Consider the following 14619-nt stretch of genomic DNA (forward strand, 5'->3'; position numbering starts at 1 on the left):
CAGTCTTTTCTGGAGAACCTGACATGCATTATGCAAAGGCTATTTGAATAAGGAGGTTTTATATCTTTAATTCATTCTTGTGGCCACTAAAATCTTGCAGTCTCAAAGTTACTATATGAAGAATTTTGTATCATTAATTTTTTTTGCTCCCCCTTTAGGAAAATCTGCTTTTATCCATACTGCCAGCTCATATATCTATGGAAATGAAGCTAGCAATCATAGAGCGACTGAAGGAAACTAATGATAATAGGCAAATGCATGACAACAACTTCCACAGTCTGTATGTGAAAAGACACCAAAATGTAAGGTAAGTTTAATTTCCAAAGTAGTTATACTGACATAAGCTGCTAATTTTTACCAGTGCATATTGTCCAGTGAAACTAAAATTCAGAGGTAGACTTCCAGGCTGAAGTGGACTTCTTTCCTGTTGTTGAAAGATAATCTGTCCCAAACTCATGTGTGGCCTTCTAATGAGTTGAGATGCTTGAGCCCCCCCCCCCCCCCCCTTTTTTTTTTTCTCTGAGGGAGAGGTGTTTTCCATTAAATGCATTTTAATATTTCAGCTGACTGCGGAGTAGACATATCTTCATATATCATTTATTTATTTATTTTCCTTTTGTTCTTGTGTAGCATTCTCTATGCAGACATTGTGGGATTTACTCGCCTTGCCAGTGACTGCTCTCCTAAGGAACTAGTAGTAATGCTGAATGAACTTTTTGGAAAGTTTGATCAGATTGCAAAGGTACGTGTTGCAGTTTCTTGTAGAGTGGGATTAAAGACTACTTTCATTCAGTTAAAACTCAGTTGTTAAAACTTCAAGTACCAGAAAGTAAAAGTTTCATATTTTCTATATTGTATTGAAGCAGCTATTAAGAACTCTTGGAATAAATCATGCTATCGTAGTTGCCACCAGCTTTTTATTCTACAGTAGAAGTTGGGATTAAAGACATTTGGTAATTGCAACTGTTCCTTGGGTACAGATTTAAGATTTTGAGTGATATGCTTGAATTTCTGCAAATTGCACTGTTTAAAAAATATTTGGATTTAGTGAGTCAAGATCTTTTGCAACTCTGTGGTTGGGCTGTAAGAAGATATCGCTGCTTTTTGTGCTGTTTTTATTCTGCAAGGAAACATTCTCAGTCATCTCTTCCACAATGTGAGGACGTTGTAGGCTCCAAACTACCTTATAAAAGTCCATGGCTAACCTGGATGCTTGGCTGGATACTAAAGTCTACCAGCTCTAACCTAAAGGTACCCCAGAGATCTCTGAAACACAGAAGTACAGGACTGTCTAAGCTTACTTAATCAGAACCTATGGAGTGGCTTCAGATGTTGGAGAATGATGTGTTCTCTTAAGGCTTGGGCTGATGAATGAGAACAACTTAGTTTGATAAATTGTCACTGACTTGGGCTGGTTGTAAATTGTGGTACTTCAGAGTTGATGGAAGAATTGCTGAGCTGTTCCCACAGTAGGGATGGTTGTGCAGGTGAAGGTGTCCCAAATTAAGCTCTCTCTAATCATCAATCAAACCCTAATTTCTCCCTAAATTCTGTGCAGATTTTGTGTCACTACATAATGTTATTTATGAGACTGCCATGAGGAAATTGAAGAAAAGGTGAACAAACCACTTATTATTCAGGTGTTAATAAATTAAAGACTAATATTAAGAGAGATAATTAGATTTCATCCTTCAGATGGTAAATTCTTTGACAGTTTTGCACTGCTATAATTTAAGTTAATTTATAGTTTCTCAATTGCAAACAGTTCCAAGAATAAATAAATAAGATTATTTTATTTCAAAAATGCTTGAAGCAGTCATATCTAATACTTTCCAGGTGCTTGGATGCAGAAAATTAGAAGTAGGTTTTGCTTCAAACAAGATTGAATGGAGCCTGACTTCCTCAAAATGGTGTAGACAAGTCCGAGATTTGGTGTCATTGGCCTACCTGCAGTTCACTTTTTTTTGTTTTGTTTTGTTTTCCTGCTAAATATGTTTACTTTAATTTCACAGGAGAATGAATGCATGAGAATAAAAATCCTGGGAGACTGTTACTACTGCGTGTCAGGCCTACCTGTGTCCTTGCCGGTTCATGCCAGGAACTGTGTTAAAATGGGACTTGACATGTGTGAAGCAATAAAGTAAGTACAGCACAGAAGACTTTTTAATTGTATAGAGTCTAAGAAGATATTGAATGGAGTCATTCTTAGTATTCTTGTTAACCTTCGAAAACCATTTATTACCTGTAGTTTGATAGTTATACATTAGGTCATAAGTTTGTCTCTTGTCTTTCCACTGGGTGTATGTTAAGAATGAACCCTAATAGATCTCCAGAAGGAAGAGACAAAGTCAAAAATGTAAAACATGTTCTAACTCCTTCCTTCCTTCCATAGGCAGGTGAGAGAAGCCACAGGCGTGGACATCAACATGAGAGTTGGTATTCATTCTGGGAACGTGCTGTGCGGCGTGATCGGCCTGCGGAAGTGGCAGTACGATGTCTGGTCTCACGACGTTTCCTTAGCGAACCGCATGGAGTCTGCGGGCGTACCTGGGTGAGAACCTTAGCTCTCAGTGCTGGCTCACTCTATCATTACCATTTTCATAATTGTGGCTTGTGAGTCTGGAATTTGTAACTGTGCCATAATGCAAATCATCCTAATGGCATGAAGAAAATAGGTCAAATGTGTACTTACTTACTTGAGCAGTAAAATATTAATATTTTCTGATGGTTACTTTTCAATGCGCTATACAATTGTTTTCTCAGGAAAATAACTACTTCTTGAACTCTCCTTCATTTGAGAAAGTTGTGTGTCTTTAGCAGTGCATTATGTTAACTTGTATTGCATAGTGTAATTTTAAGTTTAGATAAAGAATAGATGCACTTCTTATGTTGACAAGGCAAAGCAGCATATTTACCTGATGTTTCTGTTGACATATAAATCAGGTGGGACCAATTGATCTTAGCTCTATATTCAAACACACCACAAGCCCCAACCCTCAGAAATTAAAATAGACCCTGGTGAGAAGTGGCCAAGCAAGAATCTGAGCTGTTGACTGTTGTGTATTCTTTCTGCATAGCATTTGCCATGGGCAGAATGAGAAGCAGGATGAGTAGTCCTGGGTGGAAGAACTGAGGCAAAGCAGTAGTGTAACTTGCTGTGTATTGCTCAGCAGTGTGGGGTGTTGGGCCTGAGGTTGATCTTTTTGCTACCTTTTTGAAGATCCTTACGAAAAGGACAAATATAAATGCTTCTAAAAATAGTAGTACTTTGTATGTTCCACAATGAGGAAAATATTCCTGTTTTCTGTTTTTGAAGTTGAATCAGAGATTAGAATTGAGCAAAAATCTTTTTTCTTTTCAGTAGTCTGTACAAAAAAGATAATATTACAGGTTTTCCTTTTTCTATTCCCAAATGACACTGTAATTTTGCATGTTCTTGGTAGCCTGTGCAAATTAATGCTTACTAATGCAATGATGTTCTGAGGGGTATATGTTTGCCATTAAAAAACATTAAGCATTAAGATACTCGTTTCTCTTGGAAAGTGATTCTAAGCAGGAACATTGTATCATCAGCAATTGTCATCTTATTTGCATGCCTTGAACACTGTTTAGGTAAAATCCTGTAACTTTAAAGTGATTTTCTGCAAAATAGTAAGGGGATATGAGTTCTTTTCCTTCATTGGTAACAGAAACAGAAAACAAACTAATTGGATCTTAGTTAACAGTTGCAATGCCATCCAGGTTGAGTGTTTTACTGTGATTCTGCATGATGAAACAAGAATATGGAGTTGTAAAATTTCTTTTGTTGGTAAAGCAAACAACATGACTCTGAACATGGCATGAAAGTTTATTTTTTTAGTCATGTTTAGGACTATGGCCTAATGTTAAAAACTGATTATTCCATTATGTTTGTCATGCTTATATTTGATTCTCTCTTTGACTGAAGCTCTTTTAGGTTTGCTTGCTGATTCCAAGATATTACAGTTAATAATTTCTGTAGCTATACATGTCTAGCACTTGCTTTTCACATGTTAAAACTAGCTGAAGGAAACCTTCAATTCCTGGAAAACTAAGCCTCACAGGGAAAGGGGGGATTTCTATTTGTTATGTAGCTTCCTCTGTGGAACAGTGATCTGTCTGGGATTCTCCATAGCTTGCAATCCTAGCTAGTTCTGCTTCTTTGGAAGACAGAAGAAATTTTGTCATTGAGGGTTTCATTTAAAATAGGAAGTATATATATTTTGGGCTGCTGTCAATGAAGAAATTCTGAAGACATTTAAAAGGATGCAGGGAAACTTCTCCTTTTATAAATATATTATTTCCTTTGACTGAATATCCTCATTCTTTTCTAGACTAAAAAGGATTTGTATTCATAACAATGTAATACACTGGTAAAGCAGAAAGAACAAGCATAACACCAAAACTAAAAATGCATTTATGACTATTTCTCTAATGTATATGGCTGAAAAATTGTAATGTGTTATTTTCTCAGACTTATTAGCACAGGGAAACGAGAGTGCATATGTTAGATATTGTGCACTAACATTAGGTGCCTTGGTGTGTATTAAAACTCGCCTTTGAGAGGCAATGTTAGCAACTTTTGGAGTCCAGTAAGCATCAGTAACTGTTGAGAAGTTGTCAGCGTAGTCATTTAAATAGGAAGACATATACAGTGAGATCTGAAATGTGCTATGATAGTGTGTGACTTTGGGAAAAGGGGAGAGGATTCTTGATAAAATTGGAAAATTATGGATACTGAACAAATGAAATAAGTAGAAAACAGGAAACTTACTGCAGTACATGACTGATTCGATGCTCATTTAATACAGACATCACCCAGTATGCTTCGGTTCCGACTGGGGGGGAAAATGATGATCTAAAGCAGGCTATACAATTTTAGATTTGAAGGTTTGCCTCTACTACAAGACTGCTTAACTAAGGTAACAATTAGAAAAACCAGTCTTTTGAGACAATTACCAGTAAACAAAACCATGCATCCTCTGTATCCCAAAACTCTTACCTTCTAACTCTGGAAGAACTGAAGAATTTTTTTCTTCCTTGTGGGAAGCCATAGCCAGTGGTCTCCAGGTCTTGGCTAAATTATCTTCAGGTATCCTCTGCAGGATAAGGAAGTTGAGATGGATGGGACCATCTCCTTTCTTTCTGTAGTGCTGTCAGCTTCCATTCTGGAAATATTCTGCTCCCAGCTCCGTGCTGACAGGCTGTAGGAATGACTGCGCAGTAGTTAACCCCTCAGTGCCAAGGGAAACTCAGAAAAGCAGTGGGAAGATGAACAATTAGAAAGAATATAACAAAAATGTATTTATTTATCTGTTTATACACATATATGCACACGTACACTTCTATGAATGTACTAAAGTCTCTTGTTGAGAGATTCTGTGGAAAGGTATTACTCATTATTTGTATGGAAATACATGATTCAGGATACTGGACTAGAGAACATCCAAGGGAAAACATGAGTGGATACAGACAAGTGCTAGCTGCTCCCATTAAAAGTCTGTTGCTGTTGCTGTGTTACACTCAATTTGTTTCAGTCAGAAAAGACAGACTTTCAGAATTGTCCTGAAAACAACAACAACAAAAACTTTTCCAACTCTTTTCGATATTTTCTTTATCAATTTCTCCTCCCCTCCCCATGTGTTTCCTGCGTAAGGCAGTCCTCCCTTGTGCTTTGTATGTGAACTTTCCTTGTGGCTCTTGCTGTTTGAAACAACCTGCCTGTATGTCTGTTTTGTTAGTCATTGAATCTCCCGTGATCATATTTCTTCTTGCTTCTTGTATTTCTCTTTGTCTCCTACCGTGTTTATTTCACTTTAATTTTATGCTGGTAGTATCCCAATCTGGAAAGTGTTTTTTGGCATGTTTATTATTAAGGATGTGCCACAAAGATCTGCAGCAATGGATTGCAAATATTGTTTTAGGTACTAGCAGGATTTTGGAGTTGGCTGCCAAAGCACAGAATGGCTGAAAAGCAGAAATGTCAGCAGTAGCCTTTGAAATGTAAATGAGATGTTTAATATGACCTTTCTGTAAATGTTTGGGTCTCTTGTTCTTTCTTTCGTTCTCAGCCGCGTACACATCACTGAAGCAACGTTAAATCACCTAGGCAAAGCTTATGAAGTAGAAGAAGGAAATGGACACCTTAGAGATCCTTACCTTGAATCCATGAATATCAAAACCTACTTGGTGGTTGATCCAAGGGTATGTGCATGTTTTTAAACATGTATATTAAAAAAAAAAATGCATTTTAATTGCATAGCTATCTGCTTTGCATACATCTTTTTAATTCAGGAACAGAATTTAAACATGGAATGAGTCATCTGAATAGCTTTGATTTGGGACTTTAGATCTGAAAGCATATCCTATTGTTCTGTGAAATGTCTATTAGCTTGAAGGTAATAAGTGTTACACTGAAATCTCTTACATGGCCTGCATAGAGTCAAAATCTATATTGGGTTATGTATTTGCTTGAGCCGTGTGACTCTCAAATTAAGGTAAAAAGGTGGGATGAAGTAACGAAAGTGCATCTGTACTGCGTAGCCACTTTCAGTTAAAATATTCTCTATGGTGTGGCTTCTGACAACTTCTTCCTCACTGTTTTCAATGAGATTCACCTTATTTTCAAGGTATACAGATAACTGCTGGTTACCTACTTAGGGCCAGATAACCACAAACACATTGGGTATTGATGGTTTGAATTGGCTTGTGGTTGACAATAAAATATTTTAAAAGAAAGAAGAATGAAGACAAACTCCTTTCCTTCAGGATCTTTATGGGAGTCACTTTGAATTATCAACAGCTCAAGCTTGTTTTACTTGTATGTTTTATGTATGCCACAGTGTGCATGCGCACACACACATCATATACACTGCATACATTCTCAGATTTAAGATCTAATTGTTTAAATGGTCCCTACTCACTTGAAGATACCTATGAGATGTTAGCAGTTAACCAGTCAATGATTTATCAGTTTCTTCTGTAGTTTTAGCTTCCTTTTAGAAGCTAAGGAGGTACTGCTGTATGAGTACTGCCTGGCTGTTCACCTGCTGCGTAGGGATGTCATCTAAGGCACAGTGTCATTTGTGGGATCTTCTCCTGACCTATGTTTTGATATGCCCTAGCTCAGAAATTGAATATCTCATGCTTCTGCTCTTGTGCTGACTGCAAAGAAACTGCATCTGAGATCCCAGATCTCTCACATCATCACTTATAAACCAGGAAGCTTGAAAGTTGTTTCACAAGTGAAGGCTTGTAATGGGAGCTCAACCAAATTAATTATGTCATGATTTGCTCTAGCCCAAATTAGTTAAGTGAGACAAAGGTTGGCTGACACATCACCAATGAATGTTTAGAGTCCTAGTAAGTTGCTAGATTGTTCTTAAACTACTTAGCTACCCTGAGCTTCATTTGTTTGTAATCTGTATCACTTTCTGTTTTCTAAGTTACTGCATTTTTCTGTTAGTCCAAACAGTGCGTGTCAAATAATCATCTCCCTAAAACAAGAGTTAACGATGGGCTGAAGATGCGAGCATCTGTTCGGATGACACGTTATTTGGAGTCCTGGGGAGCAGCCAGGCCCTTTGCCCACTTGAACCATAGGGAAAGCGTGAGCAGTGACTCTTCCATTTCACAAGGAAGGAAAAGAAAGGTGGGGGTTTAAATAATTATTGTCATCTTAAAAATCTGAACTACTTGAAATCTGATGCTTTTTGAGGCTGAGTTTCTGTTGTTGTAACTTGTTCTTTATTCCTTATTTGTTTTAGGAAATACCTTTGTGTTCCGCTGGGCGCCAGAGGACTTCTGACAGGTTTGGTTTTGGTGGTGCTTAGCAACTGTTGTGGTTTAGGAAAAAGTCATTCTTTCTTGAAAGATACAGGACTCCCAGATGACTCCTTAAAGACTCCTCTTTAAGGCTTTCACAAGTTTCTTGCAGCAAAAGCCATTTCTATTATCCCTTCTTGGTGAAGACCTTTTTTAAGTCCTGAAAAAAACAACTTCTTTGCTGATTCCCAGCAGTAATCTGTTGGTTTTTGGTAGTGGGATGATCTTGTTGCTCAAGTACTTAAAGAGCACATACTCTTTGTTATATTGTTTACCTCCACTATATTACTTAGAAATAATTAGAGGGTCCTCCCTTGCCTAACAGCTCACACATTCCTGGGTTAACCTCTTAGTGGTTAAGGATGCTAATTTTGAGCCCATCTTTACTCATAGCCAGCCAGTTACACTCAGTTGTCAAAGTGGCTTAAATGTCATTTCCCTCTCTTTATTCCTGGGTTTCTTGTCTTTCTAGGATTCTGAGTACTGACATTTAGATGTAACGAGGACACTGTCTTTTTATAGGACTACGAGATAACTGTGTAAGAGGAAGGAGAAGTTAATAGGAATTTCTAGTTTCATCTTTGCTTTCTGATGTTGCCATTATCAGCACTAGAAAGCATACCTAATCTGATTTCTATCTTGGAGTTTTGCTTTGCTAATGTTTGTGCTTGCCATGCATTTGACTTTGGTCTATTTGAAAAAGTACATAATTTATTTTAAAATAGTTGCCTGATTTTGAAAGTACCCAGATGTTATTTTAATGTGTTTTAGGATACATATATTTATCAAAAAGCTGTTTAAATAAGATAAACAATGTCTGATAATCCCACAGTACATAACTTTTTCTACATATTTAAGAAGTTTGGATAAAGAGGAATTGTATCTATAAGCCATTAATTGTTTCTGAATAGCATTTGTGACATGGACTTCATATTCACAGAAATTCATCTCAAAAGGGAAGGATAGAAGAAGATATTTATGATGAAATGATGTCAACCATCGAGGGACTCAGTTCAACGAAGTATGCAGTACTTTAATTTTTTATCATATTTTCTTCAAGAATAATTTGCATTCACAATTTTAAGTCTAGATAGCAAATTTATTTTTTGAAAACATTACCAGGAGTTTGTCTTGCTCCTTTTTTTTTTTGTTTTGTTTTGTTTACTGAAGTTCTCTTTTTGCTTTAGTTTGCAGTAATAATATCACTATTTTCATTATTAGAACAAGAAGCAAATGGTTAGTTTAGCTGTTCAATGTGATCTGATACTATGAAATAGCGAAAGTACTGCTTTTTTTTTTTCTTAGGACCCTCTGAAATGATGAGGTGAACTGCAGTACCGGGATAGGAAGTCAATATTTGCATTCTGATTATTAAGATAAGATCTATGAGGAAATGGGGTGTAGTTCTGAACAAAATTTATGTATAAAGACATAAATCATAGCAAGGCTGCTAATACTGTAATGTCTGGTAATACCTATGGGCAGTGTTTGGAGGCTGTAAGCCATCTCTAACATTTCATGTTATATGTTCCTATATTTAAAACTCAAAAAAAAAAAAAAAAAAAAGTCTGGGGTTATATCTCGTGTGTAACTAGCAAACACTGCTGTCTGTGGAAGTTTTGGATCTGCCTGTCAACATTAAAATTTAGCAGCTCATGTGTCACCCTATGAAACATAAAGACCTTCCAGAGCTGTCAGATGTGTATAAAACCATGGCACCAACACCCTGTGTACTGCAGAGTTGTAACTACAACAATGCTCTTGCACTCTTCCCTGGGCCTGCTGCATACTTCTTGTAACACATTTCTCTTTGTATGTAGTCCATGGTGTAGCAAATCTGATGACTTCTATGGATTTTCACTGATATTTGCAGAACCTGGTCTTGAAAAAGAGGTTGGTAAGATCAAAACAATCCTTCTCAGTCTTTCTTTTGCACTTCAGAGCAGCATGAGTATATTTGAAACTGTTTTCATTCTTAAACTGGATTCTAGATATGACTGCATACCCAGAGAGGCTTATGATAGATAACGGGAAGCAGATCTCATGATTCATTTGAGCTGGTCACTCTTCCTTGATAATGCTGGTTATTAATGTGAAATTAAAGGAGATTGTATCTGACCTGTGGTAAAATTCTTGCCATGAGGGAGCCAGTAGGATTTTAATCAGCTTTATTATATAAAGAACTTATTTCAAAAGTAATGAGAATTTAAAAAATAAAATATAATGAAAAAATATATATTTTTTTCTGGTTGCTTCATTGCAAGTATAATACCTTTATTTGTTAGGTAGAGAGTATGTTTTCTGTTCTTTGATTCACTGTGCTGTGATGCACCTTACATAGTTACTGGTACACACACACACAAAAGTGTATATCTATCTATCTATATATACTGTGTGTATATCCTTTTTTTTGTAAAATTTTGATCATTTGTATCTGAAGTGCTGATTTACATACTCAGGGGTGGGTTTCCCTCTAGATTAGAAATTATTCTTTGGACTGCACTTTGGATACTTTGGACTGTGTTTATATTTGTTCACTGATTTTCTTTTGTTGCCTTTTAGTTCTGTGTGTTTTGAACAGTACAGTATAAATTTGTGTATGCATATGTAATCACAAAGATGTAATAGGATTCAAAAAATATCCTGGAATTGTTCTTTATAGTAATCTGATTTGTTATAATCTGTGTTTCAGTATCGCACCATTCCTATTCTAAAACTGAAGAGTTACTTTGCCTGTGCGAGTTTTGTGTTCTTCTGCATTTTCCTGATACAGATGTTTATAATGCCAAAGTAAGTGTCAGTATTTTAATCAATTATAATTCAAATTAACTAATGGTTTAAAAGAAACTCATGTGCATGAAACTTCTTGAAGTCTTTTGGAGTTCCTGAGGGTTTATGCTTAAGAAAGATACACTTCCTAGGACTCTAAAAGAGCGCATTCGTATTGTTGGCTTAACAGCCCAGATATCAGTATGGAAATAAAATAGAAATATTTCTTAAATACTATGTATGACTGGATATATATGCAGCGAGACGGTCATTTGATTGATAATTACTATTTTATAACAATAGTTGGCTGTAAGCTTGCTGACTGAGTGAGGAATAGAAAAATGGGTTTATTTGGTTTAAAAAATAAACAGTGATCAGCAATCCTTTTTTTTAATAGAGCTAAAAGGAAGGAATTTCTGTTTCTTCTCATATCTCCAAGAAAGCAGATATTTGATGTTTTTGACCTTTATGGGATACTTGCTTTTTTTCACAGCTATCACAGCGCAATTTCCATGTGATTTATGCGTGGGGGTTCAGGCCCTTAGTGACAGAGTGGAATAATTTAAAGTTATATTTATGCAACAGAGAGCAACAATAACTTATGCTATTTTATGGACATCCAGTGCCATTAGAAAAGAACAATCTATTTATAATTTTGAGAAATGCTGTTAGCAAACATTAGTCTGACGTGCAGTCTGAAAAACATTTTCATTTAACACTTTTATTTAATGCTTTCTTTTCTGTTTAGAACTGCAAAACTAGGAATCTCCTTTGGTGTTGTTGCTATCATCATTGTACTTATTTTGCTTGTATGCTTTGCTGAGAAATGTATGGTAAGTTTTAAAAAGCAGATGGATATAATTTGACAATTCAGTCTATTTTACAGGATGATGAATTAAGCTGTTTATTTCAATAAGAGTTGCAGAAGCCTGAAACTTTAGGTTACCAGTAGATTGGACTGTCTGAAACAGATTCTCATCTTTTGAAGTTCTTACTGTAATTTGAAATTATTTGAGTGCCAGAATAGATGGCTAGGAGGGAAGAGTGTATTAACACTTGTGTGATGGGGTTGCTTTTATGTTTGTGTTTGTTTGTTTCCCGTGTTTATCCTTAATAGTAATTTTGGTTGTAAATCCCGAGGTTTCCATACTGGAAACAAGATTAAATTCTCAAGGAGTTTGAATGCAAGGTTAGTTTTCATAATCATTTGTAAAGCCCTGTGAAAGCTACAAACATATGAATAATTCATTGACAACGATTTCATAGCTGTTAGAATTCGAAATTCACCATAATTCACCATTACATCAATTTTTCATTGCATCATTAAATGTCTGCAATTGCTGTTTAAAAATACATAAAACACCCTGTAGTGACAGAGTTCAACTGTGCAAAATGAAATAAACTCCATCTCTTCTCCAAGAACTGTCTGGAGGCTGGGGGTTGGAGAGGGAAGGAATTTTAGAGTGCTCCTTACACTCATCAAATCTTCGTTGTGCTAGAGCAAGGGTGGGAGAGCACTTTGAAGTTCTGTTGAGATCATCCCACCATCATCTTGTTGCAAACTAATGAGGGTGGTCTTCCAGGAAATCTGTCACAGAAAGGTGGTCTCTTACAGAGCCAGGTTCAAATTGCGTAAAAGGGAAAGGTAAAAACAGTGCACTCTACATATGTAAAATTTTATTATTAATTTAAAAATAGGTAACATGCACGGCATTTACATAGTAGTTTTTATTTATATGGATTTTATATGTGTGTATGTCTATATAGAGATGTGTGTGTATCTGTATCCATGTATAGTTTCTACGTATGTAAAACACACAGAGAAAAAAAAAGAAAATTCCAAGATGACAACTGCATCAGGCTTGAGTTTTACACTGGCGGTCTTTGAGTATAGCGTCCTTGAACAATGTTTGCAGTCTTCTAAAAGCATATGCTTTACCAAATATATTTTCTCTGAAGCAATAAATGAAGGCTATTAGGATGGCAAGGGAACTGTCTTTGGTTTTGATGTAGTCATCTGAAACTTTAGTTCTAGTGAAGTATTATATAGCTGAATAAAAAATACAGCGCAGGCTGTCACTATGTTTTTATAAATATTTATTTAGCAATTTCAATCAGATCATAGTTTGCTATTTTTATAGTAGACATTCAAAAAAATGTTATCCCCCAATGATAACACTGATAAGTTTTGAAATCAGAAGTCATTACCTCAATTTCCAAGTCTGGAATTTAAGGCATGAGGCATTAAATCTGAATTACTAGATTCAGAGCTCTAAATTTGGATCCTAACAATGAGCCTTGACTCTTTTGCATAGACAAAAGTATTTTTAAATTTATAAATATTTCTTCACACGTACCAAAATGTTGGTCATGTCATTAAAACTATATTTTTATTTTATTTTATTTTACAGAAGCACTGCTCAGAAAGGTGGCTTTTTCTGCGCCATCTTTGTGCTATCTCAGAAAAGGTGGAAACAATGCCTTTACTTAGGCTTCCTTTAGCAGTCATCACTATAGGTGCCTTGCTGATTATAGGTATCTTCAACTTGGTAAGTAATCACATTACCTTCATTCTGTGAACATATTGTAACTTCGAGCAATGTTCTTTATTCTTTTTATCAATTACTTTGCTTTTTGCTTTTTTTCTGATGTCCAGTTTCCACCTGAGTTGATTTACACGTGGGTAATGCACAATGTCATTAAAATTAACAATAAAAAATATTTTGAATATTGTAAAAATGTAAAATAATTCAAAGCAAAAAAAGACTAGTTTGTAGAACTAGAAGTTCTTGCAATAGACTTGAGATCTATGTTTCTGTCACCTCTTCTTGCTTTCAAGATGGCATTTATAATTACCGTTGATTATGACTATCATCACTAAGACGGTCTTCAAGTATTTTATGTGGGTTTAAATGTTTGGCTGATGTAGGTTAAGTGGTTTACTCTGTTATGCTCACTACCTAGGAACAATATAGGTGGTGGAGGGGAGGTGTATAGCTCAGCTCTCTTTTAAAACCAAAGACATTGTGGCTAGACTAAGAAGCAAGCAGAATCCATCTTTTAAATTTAGTTTGAGTATTTTGTTGCACCTGGGGAACACACATGAAAATTACCCTTTGGAGTTATGTTATGCTCAAGACCATGTCATTTGTGTTTTTGTGTTTTGTTTTAAACAAGCTTTATGTGACATCATGTTAACAGTTAAACCTGTCTGATAGCTAGCTAGCAAAGGTGATGTTCTTCCTATCCTGTGTTCTGTCTGCCATTCTCCTGATTCCATGGGGAGTTTATTCTGAAAGCTGTATTGTAGCTTTTGTAAGGTGGTTTTTCTGCTGGCTTGGGTCCTTGAATTAACTCACAGTGGTGTCATTTAAACACCACCAGAGACAGCCCAAAAGAAAACAGGAACAGCAGCTGTGAAACTGGTGGGGGAGACAGTAGGATAATGTCTGTGCCAGTTAGCTCTTAGATTAGATTAGCTGTAATGCGAAACTTCACCCCCAAATAGAAAAGTAAGTAAATACTTGGCAATTCTAACCTTCTCGTTACCTTGCGTGTGAATGTATAGTTAATTGAAGCTATATGGGATATGGAGTTCTAACACTTAAGTTGCAGTAGCACTGAAAGAGAGCCAAATCAGGACTCATTGTATAACATGCAGCAAAAAATCTTAAAATGAATGACTACCTGCTAACCAGTTTGTATGTTGTTTTGTCTTTTTTTTTTTTTTTTTTTTTTTTTTTTTTTTTCTTTCTTGCTAACAAATCAGACTACTGGGAAAAACAGTACTGCAAACTTTACTAGATCAAATTACGTGAATGGCACCATCTATGTGAGTAATGTCTTCATTTCTAAGATAAAATGAAATGAGGCTTGGATAGTGTGTAGAATATAGATGGATAGCAGTGTTTTGCTATCTTTTCCTGCTTTTATTAAAACAGAATTCTTAAACCATTGAACACAAAGATCACTACTGCCACAAGGCAGTTCTAGCAATATTTTCTGTTA

At 35.9% G+C, this 14619-nt stretch overlaps 1 protein-coding gene across 5 annotated transcripts in view; it reads left to right on the plus strand.

Moving 5' to 3' along the window:
* Positions 1-14619, plus strand: part of ADCY7 (adenylate cyclase 7) — a 62377-nt gene that overhangs the window by 38019 nt on the left and 9739 nt on the right. For all 5 annotated transcript variants that reach the window (XM_082770092.1, XM_082770095.1, XM_082770093.1 and 2 more), the window contains 13 exons: positions 159-307; positions 631-742; positions 2013-2140; positions 2393-2551; positions 6090-6222; positions 7484-7669; positions 7785-7828; positions 8783-8863; positions 9663-9735; positions 10535-10632; positions 11360-11444; positions 13023-13160; positions 14381-14443. In XM_082770092.1, coding sequence (XP_082626218.1) covers positions 159-307; positions 631-742; positions 2013-2140; positions 2393-2551; positions 6090-6222; positions 7484-7669; positions 7785-7828; positions 8783-8863; positions 9663-9735; positions 10535-10632; positions 11360-11444; positions 13023-13160; positions 14381-14443 — 1449 coding nt within the window. The remainder of the gene's footprint in view (positions 1-158; positions 308-630; positions 743-2012; positions 2141-2392; positions 2552-6089; positions 6223-7483; positions 7670-7784; positions 7829-8782; positions 8864-9662; positions 9736-10534; positions 10633-11359; positions 11445-13022; positions 13161-14380; positions 14444-14619) is intronic.

The sequence above is a fragment of the Aythya marila genome (genome assembly GCF_965140915.1).
Source record: "Aythya marila genome assembly, chromosome: 12".
NCBI classification, from domain to species: Eukaryota; Metazoa; Chordata; class Aves; order Anseriformes; family Anatidae; genus Aythya; species Aythya marila.